Raw genomic sequence first — 13002 nt, 5'->3', positions numbered from 1 at the left:
GGTTCCGTGCAAACTGAAAAGTTAATGGACCTTACTAAGTACAGTTGCCAACTTTTTAAGGAAGAATATTCTGAAAGCTTTCAATCACGTCTGCTTTTGTGGTCACATGATGTGACGTTGCCATACCTGATGGGTTTTTTTTTATTCTAGCCGGTTACCCGACTACACAGCAGCCACAGCAGGTAAATATTCTATACCGTATATATATCCAAACAGCAAGCGGAGCACGCATCCCTCCGCCAAGGCCACATATTCCCCACTGACAAATCTGTATGCACATAAAATTTCATCACAACTGAGTTCAATGTTGCAAAGATATTTTCCAGATCCACTCAGAAATGACATAAATTATATCTGAGGACCTTCATCTGCTCACAAAATGTTACTGAATTTGTTACTATTCATTACGAATACTTAAAAAAAAAAAATTATTATTAATTGTTCCTGAACGCTTAAAACATCTGGATCCTAGATCCAAAATATGTTCCAAATGTGTTCTATTATCAATCTCCTCTACAAATGTCATCATCATACTCAAAATGTCTGCATTAAATTTTATGTGCCAAACATTCTTCTGGATCTCAGTTCTAGAATATATTCCAGATCACCTCCAAAATTCAATGACTTATTTCCTAGAACATTATCTGCTCACTGAATGTAATTGAAATCTGTTCTTTTTGAGTTATGCTGCTAACAAATGCTGGCAAAAACGTTACTTCCTTGTGTAACTGAGGCCAGCAGGTGTCGCTGTGCAGATGTAGTTAGTAAACCTTACTCCCAATAGCTCAAAAAGGATTCTCTGGTCACAAGGACAGAGCCCAGAGCCCTGGGTTTTAGCCTTCTGGTTAGAGAGTCCGACTTCCATGCCGAGGATCGTGAGTTCACATCCAGAGGGGAGCGAAAGGGCGGAGTCATAACACAATGCAGAGTGCAGCCACTACACTTGGCAAAGATAAAAAAAATAACTCAATGCTAAAATACACTCGGCCGTATGAACATGAAAATAGGAAACAGAATGTGACCTTTTAGCCTCTTAAAATAGGTCAAGGTTAGCCATCTTTGAACCTATCCAAGGTTTGTGTACCAAGAATGGTCCATGTGAATTTGAAGACCTTGGCAGTAATAGGACTGGAGTTATACTGAGCACAGACGGATGGATGGACGCAAGATCTTTGCAATACCCAATGACCATATCTTGGTCTCGGGTAAAAATACAGTACCACCAATTGGAATGACGCTGCATGTCAGTGGCGATAATTGGTCAACACCTACCAATACTACACATGGGGTGGTGCTCTGAAAAAGGTACATCCCTGTATCGCAGTATGACACCAGGTCAGAAATGGGCAGAAATATGTATCCAAGTGACCTTTCCATCTTCTCTGCCCACATGTTGCACGAGGACACACTGTTTTCTGTAGAAAAGGCCGCTGATGTCCAACTCTAACATTCTGGTCTGGATGAACCGTTTTCCTCATTATTCATTGGTCTCAGTTCTTGTTCTGTGGCCTCTAGAATCCGGTGTTTGGTTCTCCTGCAAGATAAACACTAGGTCATTCATTTATTCAAAAGAACGTGGGAATTTTACTCAAACATTTTTTTCACAGTTGGGAGTGTTAATAAATGTCCAAACTGTTAACTGCAACTAGACGTCTCACATTCACTCCAGACAACTTGTGTAGATTTTTATGGTGTTAAGTGCAGCAGTTAACGTGCACTCGTTGGAGGGGGGGCAAAGCAACAACAAGATTTGCAGTGAAGCAGCATAAAGGAGCATTAAAAGAGGAACTGTGAGTCGGAGCGGGATGGGAATGAGCCACTTTAGACGCCCAATATTGCTAATTTTCCATGAAGTCATAAACCTATGAATACAGAGAAACTGTTTCATTTCTCCAAAAAGTGTCTGACAGCATGTCCACTTATGCAAGTTTCCCCAAATCTAAGGAAATTACAGCACGCAAATCACTTCTTGAGTTAACCAAACAGAAATGGACGCTCGAGGAGATTCCCAAAGCGAGATGTGCGTTTCTGTATGAATAAAATCTTTATTTTTTTAAAGAATTCATTTACAACTTACCACTTATAATAGCAGATGGCCATCCCGATGAAAGCGCAGACGATCGCCAGAACTCCTATGGCGCTCAGACCTATCAACAACACAGACAAACAGCTGTCACATGATCTGTCACGAATCGTCATGATTTACAAGCCGAGCCATCTGGCTTTAAAAGGTGCCCCGCCCACCATATCGCCGTGACACCTCCATGGCATTGTTACTTCATAGTGGCAGTGTCACAACAAAATGTCACGATTACATTACATCAACCCACGATGTGTGAAGACGTCGCCCCAACGCAGCCACTGCTTGCTTGTTGTAGAGCGAAAACTTAATTTTCATCATGATGATTATGATCGACAGATGCCAACGCGGTGGACAAGTGATCACTTGCACTTGCTTCCAAAGTAGTAAGTTCCCAGTTAAAGTCCGCGCATTCCCCATGTAATGTGGAGTTGCATCAGAAAGGACATCCAACGTAAAGCGTACGATTCATACTGGATCTGTTGTGGCGACCCTTAGCAGAACCGGAGACGCCAAAAAAACTCAGTATTATGAACGATGGATGCTGCTACAGGTGAAGAAGAAGACTGTTTGCCATCAGACGATCTTGGCCGCATCTTGACAGTTTAGTAAACTCGTGACTTAAGGGCCTTTCACATTGAACGCATCAGAAGCGTCAAAAATCGGTCTAAAAAGCATTATTTTCAATGAGACGCGTTGGGAAGTGTTAAAGCATCGCGCTGACACGTTCAATGTAAAAAGGCCCTTTAGATGCTTTCAAGAACCTGCCGATAAGGCATCATGTCGTGACACGATTTGTCAAGATCCCGAAAAATGTTTGCAGCCCATGACACAGACTGCACCGCCAAGTTGCACCTATCGTCATCAACAAACAGGTGTAAAACAGGTGTAAACAACCCCACTGCTTTGACTGAGAGGACTGTGGTTTGTAGGTGTTTGGTGCAATGTAAATGTTGAGGCTCACCGGGTGCGACGATGCTGTTGCTGCGTTCAGCACTTGAGGCGTTGCTAGGTGGCATCATGGCCAGTGACGATGTGAAGGTCCAGCTCGTCGATCTGAAGTCCATCACAGGATCTAGTTTTCAGAAACAATAAGTGCGATTTTACTTTGGTCAACAAATTTGGAAGCAAAAATTCCATTCATGTTTTGAATTTTTTGTTAACACAAATTTGTTGAGTACATAACTGGAAAAAATACCACCAAGAGATACAATGCTCTGATTAGATTCTGGCATTGATTATTGCTTTAGTGTGGTACAGGAAGTACTTCTGACAGGAAATCAACAGCGCAGTTTACCCTGTGTATGATCTGATGTAACGCGTAGACCGAGTGTGGGTGTCTCTGTGCTGTGTATTTCTGCAGCTGGTGAGGTCGAGATGCTTTGATTTGGCATCCTCCAGTAACTGCCGGATGTTGATGTTGTTGCTGGTCCGATGTTACTGTCTGAAAACGGAGAAAAAAGCAAACACGGTAATTACAAATAACTATTTTAATCATCATTATTATGCAATCCCTGCAGAAATTTGCAGTCATAATTATAGAAGTTATGTACATCAATTCGAGCAAACGCTGTTATTTGTCTACTTTAATCTTATTTTCTGATTTAATCTTAGATATTAAAGTCAGTTCATCAGGATTACTCATCATAAAACATTAAAACATGATCACTCATGTTCACACTCGCATACCAACACTGAGCCTCTGACATCTTGAAAATATGAGATGTTAGACTTTGTTGTAAGCATAGGCACTTTTATTGCATTTGTCTTGATGAAAACGACAATGTGGCGGTAGTAGTAAAGATAACAACAGAGATCAACTTCTATATCTAGAGGACGTGGGCAATGGGACTTGCCTGGACTGGTGAGATCAACACGTCAAATTTTATTCAGATAAAAGGTTTTTCTGACAGTTGGATTTACATGTTCAAGACAGCAGCTGGACCTACTTATGTCTCAGCTTTCACACTGGATTAGGTGTTGAAAACCCACTTTCATCAAGAGTGAAGTGCAGCTGAGCGACCGCACATCTCTACTGCAAGCTTCCTTAACCGCAGTGAGGGCTTGGCTTTATTCAGCAGCAGATAACAGAAGCGGTTCCTGGATGTGCAACTTCTGTCTCACTTTGGAGATCTGCTTTGTGCGTTGTCTAATTTGCCCTTATGCAATGCTGCCAAGTCCACCATACATTGCATCGGTTTGAAGGTGCATCTAAGAATTCGACTGTATATCAAGCGTAATTGTGGATAGTTTGCTACTTGTACTACTTCCAAGCATGTGGTGCTTTCTTTTGGGGGGCATTCCACAGTAATCCTCTACGATATGTTTTTTTTTTTTTTCCAGACAAATAAATTGTCCCTATAAGCAGGGGTAGCCAACATGCTGTGGAATGACTGTTGGAGTGCAGATAGAGGATTCTTATTTTTCTGTTTTTAAGGTTTTTTTTTAACTAATATAACTTAGCATCTTGAGCTTTTATGTTTGAATTTGTTTTAGGACATCAAAAAAAATCACATTTTTTAAAATTATAAAATTTCCAAAATTGTGCCATTTTAACTCATAATGAAAATTAATCTCTACATCATGAATAAAAAGAAATAAAAATTCCCAGACAACTCTAAAGAAGTTCTATAGACTTCTGAAGCTGTGATTGAAGAAACTGTGCACAGAGCACGTTTTGAATTTTTGCCTCCACTTCATGATAAAGTGGTGTAGAGAAGGATTTTTTTTTTTTTAACAGAAAACTTAAAAGTTCAGCTATGATTTTCCAGAAGGCAGATCAGAGAAGCAAACCTAGATTTGATCTGTTTAGTTGAAAGAAAGTTCATCTCTGCTCCACTCCACTATGAAACTAGGAGTGGTGTCGCAACAATGCAAAACTTGCACCATGCACAATTTCTTCGATCACAGTCACAGAAGCCTAGAGCTTCTTGAGAGTCATCTGAGTGGTGCTACTTACAAAATAATAATAATAAAATCCCAGAGTGATAACACAAGTCTGTCAGTGTTGTAAGAACCTTTTGTTGACATGTTCAAACTGAGTTTTTGGACGAATTTGAACTTTTCTCACCTCCAGCAGTAACCAAAACAAGGATATACAAAACAGAAGGAAAGCTTTCACAAGTGGTGCAAACACTAGGTGGATTCCAAAGCTTTTATTTACACTTGGAGATTGAAAGTTTATATATATATATATATATATATATATATATATATATATATATATATATATATATATATATATATATATATATATATAATCATTGAGAAGAAAATTTCCGCAGAAGCCTCCCTCATCTACCATCGGCCAAACGCACATCATAATCCAATCCAATCGTAGCATCTTTCATGGTGGAAGATCAGTTTGATCTCCAGGTCACACAAAGCAGAGCTGTGGAATGCACCCTCATCTCACAAAAGGTAACAAACACCCTCAGTCCAAATCATCCCCAAAATCTACTTACTGTGATAAAAAAATAAATCCCTACATGACTTAACAAGTTGTGACATCCACAAGGAGACAAACAGAACAAAAGCATCATATTATCAGTGAAGTGTATCGAGCAAGCGCACGCCAAGAATCGCTCGGCTTAAACCCATCAACTTCCCATTCTGAGTTGACAATACTAACCGCAGTTCTACAAAGATGAGCCTCAGCAACAGAACTAGTGTACCACCCCTCATCCCACTCATGCAGCCACAACAAGTACACTCACTTGTCACTGTGGTCCGTGGTGGTTGTGTTGTGGTTATTTTTGGATCAGCTGAAACACAAGAAATGAGATGACACATTTGCTCAGCTTGTGCAACTTGGCCCCATCAATTAAATATGGAAAAACAACAAATAAACACTGCATAGTTAGGGTTCTCACAGGAAAAAGTAAGTCCTATATAGGCCCTGAGGCCCGTTGGTGCTTATCTTCAGATTTCATAGTGTCAAGCGGATGAGAGTCTACGACTTGCTCTGAAGGGGACGCTAATCGGACACAGGTTACTTCACCAGCCAAGGTTGGTGTCGCAGACCGAACGGTCCACCCCTAAAAATTGGTCCCCCTTTTGCATCTGTATATGCGTAATTTCAGACCACAGCAGACGTCTGAGACGGAGTCTCTTCACCCAAAGCAATCAAATGGATTAATGTGATTATTAGCCATCAGATGATAATGGTAAAACCTCTTAAATCATACTAAAGTCACTTTTAAGCAGAAATTAGGCCTTTTTAAGCAGAAACTCAGCGAAATTCCGTGACACACTGAAATGTCTGATGTGCAGTGAACGCATTAGCTAGCAGCTCATTTAGCCGTGGCACTCTGATCGCTTCTCCCACCTTTTATGATGACATAATGCTGAATTTATGTGGAAATAATTGTTGTACAAAATCTTCAGATATCTGTCACTGAGATAGATGATGACTGGAGTGCAGTGTGAAGCAGAAACGAGGTGTTAATCCGTCAATCGCGTCATGAACCACGTCACTGGGGGGAAGGATTTTTAGGGGGACCATTCGGTTGGCGACACCGGCACCCATTTACAGCTAGGTGGACTGAAATGATGTAGATTAAGAGTCTTGTCCAAGGACAGAGACAGTTAGCGTGAGCAGGATTCCAGGTCTACAGATTGGCAGGCTGGCACCTTATCCGCTCAGCTACCTGCCCTACCCCTACCTCGTTGGAGCTCAATAAAAATGAAATATACATTGGCCAACACTGGGGTAAACTTATAGTTCAAATTTAAATGTAATACATTAAACGGAACAAATGTGGACCTGTACGTCCAAAAGTTTAAGGGTTCTGACGAGATCACAGCACAGTTGACACTACTGAGGGCTGAAAGCCAAGTTTTATTCAGATCCATCAAGACAGTAGAGGATTATCTGGAAAACTCATTGTTACAACGATACTATAGGTACAAGGCTCCACCGCTACTATATAGGAAGGTGCCCATCAAGCTGAGTGGCTTAAATGCAATTAATTTGGAAGCAATTATAGTCCATATTCCATTTCTTTGACCTATCTTAGCTTCATCCTGCTAAGCTACATACCTCTAGCTTTTCCATTATTGAGAGTAAAAGAAAGCACCTGTCAGATTTGCCGAATGTGTCATATGTCCTTTGGAACTGGTTCTCCCATCTATAGAGGAAACCACATTTTAAGCAGCTTTGGCAAACCTACTGAGGGTATCAAATATGACAGCCCTTATGCAAATGCTGGCGTCTACCAATAGAGCGGAGGAGCTGTCATGAATGAAAATCCATGCAGGTTTCTACCTGAATGTGCAGGGCTGGTAATGTAATGTGACAAAATCAAGCATTTTTCTCAAAGGGAGACAACTAAGAGTGTCAGGAATGTGGCTCTCGAGGACCGAACTTGGCCACCCCTGCTGTAGTTTAAGGAACACGTGGATTTGCAGTACATGTTGAAGATGGAGCAGCTGGACAGCTCTGGATTGGGTGGTATCCCCACCATCCTGAAAAACAATTTGTAAGTCACCTGGTGGCCTATAATAACGTGCTGAAAATATGAGTAATATCATCTGCCATACTTATGGAATAAATACTTCTCTGAATAGAGTCTTTTCTCAGAGAGAGTAATGGCCATTTATTTCAGCAACTGTTCACTACAAAAGTCATTTCAAGCTCTTATAATGCGAAGAAGACACAAAACAAATGAATCTTACATATACAGACGAGTGTGGGTTTGGACCACTCATAAACGCCTCCATTTTTCTGGCATCTGCTGAGGTTTGAGGTTCCTGCCTTCCTCACGTAACCATTTTGGCACGAGTAACGTAGAGGGCTTCCAATTCCACAGCAAGTTTCTGTTGACGGGGTCTCAGTCAGAGGAATGTGGGGTAGTTGTGGGCACGGACAATGGCACGTGTCTATAAAAAATAAGCACAAATCAGGTTACAAAATGGAATTCTGCAGCATAAACTAAACATACACACCGATGAAATGAAAAGGTTTGATAATCAGGTGGCTCACTATAATTTCTATTACCCATTTTCTTTCCGTACAATTCTTTTTGAGAACTAACAATTTCAAGATTTTGTCATTCAACATACCAACTCATGGGCTAAAATACAGATTAATGATTTATGTCCAATGGTATTTATAGCTCATATACATTATATGCATTTTGTTTTCTCCTGCTATTCTGCATTTTCTGCTTCTTTAATGTTAGATTTATCCCCTCCGTCAAGGAGCTGATGTTTTTGTTGCCATTTGTCAGCAGGATACCTTGAAAGATCATGTAAGGATTTCAATCAAATCTGCTAGAGACATACAGTAGATCACATTTCAGGAAAGAGTTGATTAAGTTTTGGTTTGGATCTAGATCAAGGGATGGATTATACCTCTGATCTCTGATCCTGACTGCTTTGATCCTGTAATCAGGATTACTAATTCATGCAGTGACAAGGATCAAAACTCAAGATGAACCCCTTGATCATAGTTACACAATCAATCAGTATTTATTTATAGCCCTGTACAGGAGCCACAAGGTATCCAAAGGGCTTTACAGTAAAATCAAGCATTAAAATTCACAAGAATAAAAGCAAACATATAGAATTAAAAAGGCCCATAAAAGCAAAGCATGCCACATCACCACTAGTTAGCAAAAGCCAGTTTAAATACATAAGTCGTGAGCCAGTGGAGTGAGTTAAGTACAGGGGTGATATGCTCACGTCTTGAAGTTTTTGTTAAAAGACAAGCAGCAGCATTTTGCACAAGTTGGAGGCGTGCAAGAGAAGACTGGTTAACGCCAGCATAAAGTGCATTAAAGTAATCAAGTCTGGAGATGATGAAAGCATGAATGGCCATCTCAAGAAGATCACATCTATTGAGAGAGGGCTTTACTTACTAAAAAACTTGCTTTGACAACAGAGTTTATCTGTTGATCGAACCTCAAACAGCTGTCAAATATCACTCCCAAATTCTTAACAGCTGGTTTGAAATGGTTAACCTGAACACCAAAGTTTGACGGTACAACATTTGGCATGCCAGAATGTCCAAACGCAATTGTCTCCGTTTTACTGTTATTCAAGTAAATGAAATTTTGAGACAACCGCTGAATTATGTCATGAATACAAATAAGACAAAGTGTCACTTCCATTAGTACTCAAAGGCAGATAGATTTGAAGATCATCTGCGTAACAATAAAAGGACACAATGTGCTCAGCTATGATTGACCCTAAAAGGCAGGATGTACAATGAACACAGAATGGGGCCAAGAACAGAACCCTGTGGCACTCCAAAAGAAAGAGGAGCGTTTGATGAAGGGATGTCATCAATCACAACAGAAAATCTCCTCTCAGTCAAATAGGATTTAAACCACTTAAGTGCTGTACCACAAATGCAAACAAAATTATCTAAATGGGGAAACAAGTACGTCCACAATGTAAAAGGCTGCTGTAAGATCCAACAGAACCAACACAGCACGACTGTCTGCATCAACAGAGAGTGATGCCATTATGTATTTTTTAAAGAGCGGATTTATTGCTGTGTTGTGATCGAAATCCAGACAGGAATTTTACAAGAATGTGATTTTCTAAAAATGACTGCAACTGCATAAAAAACAACCTTTTTCTAAAACCTTAGAAAGAAACGGCAGATGAGAGACAGGCCGAAAACTGGACAAAACTGACATGTCGAAGTGAGATTTTTAAGACAGGGCCAAACCACAGCATGTTTAAACTGAACTAAGATGTGGGTTGATAAAAGTAAGGAGACCCCGATCCGACAGTTGCTAATTGTTCCTGTGCATGATCTGCTAACTGTTTAGAGAGGATGCCAGCATGTCCAATATTAACCTTTTGTTGGTCTTTCAAACATTTTTGAGCCCTCCCTTTGTTTCATCAGCAAACAAGGGCCTCAGGGATGGTTTTTACTAATGTCTTTGTTTTGATTCTCAGGCGGCGGAGATTCATCTGCTCTCTACTTCAAATACACGCCATCATTGATGTTTCTCACAGCATGATTGACAATGCGGGGAAAACAAGAGTCAAAACCCATCCATTTAATGCCATCTGCGATTCGAACGCCACAGATGTCTCTCTGTCATGTTAAAGTGGAACAGGTGGATCAAATTTACATACTGTACTTTCTCCCCTCTGCAGAGGTACTCTCCCTCCCGTACACCCCATACTAATTGTATTTAAATTAAATATAGCTGCAAGGTTAATCCGATGAACACATTAATGCACCAGTAATCACAATCCAACGATGCAATATATTAGGAAGTAATCAATTTATTCAGAGACGGAAATGAAAACTGCATCTTCACCAACAAAGCTATCACCTCCCACCTATCCCGGATTCCACTTATAGCACTTCATGATGAAGTGGTATAGAGGAGGATTTTCTTTCACCAAAACATCGAATCTAGGCTTACAACTCAGATGTACTGGGAAATTGTAGCTGAACTTTCAGGTCTACTTTTTAAGAAAATCCTCTGCTATACCGCTTCATCATGAAGCTGTATAACTGGGGATACAAAATGCAAAGCATTCACTATGCACAGTTTCTCCAGTCATAGCCAGAGAAGCCTATAACTTCTTCTGGGTTGTCTGGGTGTCTTGGTGGCTTTCCTCACTCTTCTCCTTCTTGCACAGTCAAGAGTTTTTGAGAACTGTCTGCTCTACACAGATATTGTTTGTATTTCTTCATAACTGATGTAAATAAAGTCTAAGACATATTGAAGAAAAAATTGTCTGAAGAAAACTGGCAATAAAGCTGATTATTTACAGGTATAATACCAAAGCGCTCCATTACTTATGCAAGCCATCATCTTGGCTTTTATATTTTTAATTAATTTCTATCAAATTGTACAGATTTGCTTGCAATTTGAATTTAGAAAAATAATTTTAGTATATATAGTATTATAGTACAGTATTTGAAGTGGCATAAACTAATTAAAATGTGTGAAATACCAAGTGTTCCAATACTTATGATTTATAATTACTGTAATTTTATCTACAAGGTATAAATTAGCACTTCTGGTCCTTTAAATATATTTTAATGTAATCCTTTTTTCTATTATTATTTATTTTGTTGACGTGATGATTGATTACTTGATTGGTTGACTGCTATATGACGTTTACTTCTAAAATGTGGTACTCGTAGTAGTTTGAGTACTTGATTAACACAAAGGAAAACGTAACACTGTCTCGTTCCTCTTATAACTTATGTTGTGGACGTTTTCTGCCATAATAAAAGCTTTTAAATTAAATTATAACAGGATATTGCGCAGCTTTGTCCTGAGAGGACGCGGTCATTTAAATTATGTTTTTTTTTTTGACTGACCTTCATCGGAGCAAAGTCCAGTTCCGAGCAAAGAGAGCAGAAAAACAAATAGCGAGAGAGAATCTAGATCCATCCGTGATCGTCTGTGATCACTTTAATCATGTCCAGCAGATCAACCGACGCCTCTCGTAGTCATTGTTTCAGCCGCCTGCTGTCACTCACTTTCGTTTTTTCATCTGTGTTGCCAGATATGAAGAGAAACAAGCAGCTATGTCTGGAAAAAGCGGAGAAAAAGACTAGCAAAAAAAAAAAGAAAAAAAAAAGTTTATATACAGTTTAGAATTTTCCACGTTTTATCACTGTTTTAACAGTGTATACATTTGGAGTTTCCAATAAAGGAGGGAAACACTCGAGAAAATGCGCTTTCTCGAGTGTTTTCCTCCTTTATTGTAACATCGAAGTAATAAGCCCCCATATCACAAACCAGAATCATACTTGATTGCAAAAGAGCTGAGTTTCTTACAAATAAAATCTCTACGTAGTATGCGGTTGACTGCTTGTGTTTAAGAATATTTTATAAATCCGTTGAATCGTGTTCAATAAAAAAAAAAACAACCAGATGTGGCAACAATCACAAATGCATTTAGCTCTGCTGCAGACACCATATTTGTAGTTCGGCAGCATAAAGTGTTCACACTAAACTACAAATACTAAATACATTTTCTTTCAGTGTCCACTCTTGCTTAGAGCTGAAATGTTTTGCTGCAGTCGTTGTTTCTGAAGGAGTGTAGCTAAAATATTCCCTTTGGGGGGTGGAGAAGGAGCACAATTTTAAAGCATGTAAAATGAAAGGCACTGGAAGGTTGATTTTTTTTTTTTTTTTGCCATATGACTTAATCATGATGGCTTAATCATGACTTAATCATCGCCCTACTCTACTCTTTTCTACTCTTCTACTTTACTCTTCTTTTTTAGATATACCTTAGTATACTAGCATAGTTCCACCTTAGAATTGGAATATAATATATAGATATACCTTACTGAATTTTCATGAAATCAGTTATACCAGTTGATCCAAAATATCAAGTGTTTTTGAGCTATATTTTGCTTGACCATTGACCAATCTATTCCAAACATTACTCATCTGTAAACAGTAACCCAAGTAATATTCTCACAAAGTTTAGTGAAAAAAAAAAAAATCATGCAGCTGCTTATTTATTTATTTTGCTCACGCACAGACACGTGCAGGGTTATGATTATAACAGCTATGATATTATATAGTAAATGATATTGATTACATTTTTATTTGTATTTTTCATGCACATAAGTTTTTTTAAATTACATGTGTGGTGTCATTTGTTGTCTTCTTTACCACTGCTCTTAAATACCTGTCTTTGTTGTTTCTGAATATTTGATTCCAGAGATGGGATGAAGTTACCATCAAGTCACTCTCAAGTCACGAATCAGCAAGTCCCAAGTCAATTCTCAAGTCATAATGACCATGAATTGTTTGCAAGTTGACTTGGGACTTGCAGATTGATGACTTGAGAATGACTTGGCAGTGACATCGTCCCACCTTTGTTTGGTTCCAATGTTCATCTGTTTTGTTTTGTTTTTTTAACATACATTTTTATTGTGTATTTTTTTTTAACCTATTATAGTTTTAGATCAATTTGGTATT

At 39.1% G+C, this 13002-nt stretch overlaps 1 protein-coding gene across 1 annotated transcript; it reads right to left on the bottom strand.

Annotated features, from left to right (window-relative positions):
• il15ra (interleukin 15 receptor subunit alpha) lies at positions 1–11551 on the bottom strand. Its single transcript, XM_034163723.1, has 7 exons — positions 11382–11551; positions 7757–7960; positions 5797–5844; positions 3378–3524; positions 3045–3155; positions 2078–2147; positions 1–1534 (listed from the first exon to the last, which is right to left on the bottom strand). Exons 1-7 carry the CDS (start codon positions 11452–11454, stop codon positions 1444–1446), a joined length of 744 nt encoding a protein of 247 aa, XP_034019614.1. The 5' UTR covers positions 11455–11551; the 3' UTR covers positions 1–1443.
• Between the last annotated feature and the right edge of the window lie 1451 nt (positions 11552–13002).

Source organism: Thalassophryne amazonica, chromosome 22 (genome assembly GCF_902500255.1).
Source record: "Thalassophryne amazonica chromosome 22, fThaAma1.1, whole genome shotgun sequence".
NCBI classification, from domain to species: domain Eukaryota; kingdom Metazoa; phylum Chordata; class Actinopteri; order Batrachoidiformes; family Batrachoididae; genus Thalassophryne; species Thalassophryne amazonica.
The sequence above is the reverse complement of the archived record's forward strand: the minus strand, read 5'-3'. Positions and strand labels throughout refer to the sequence as shown.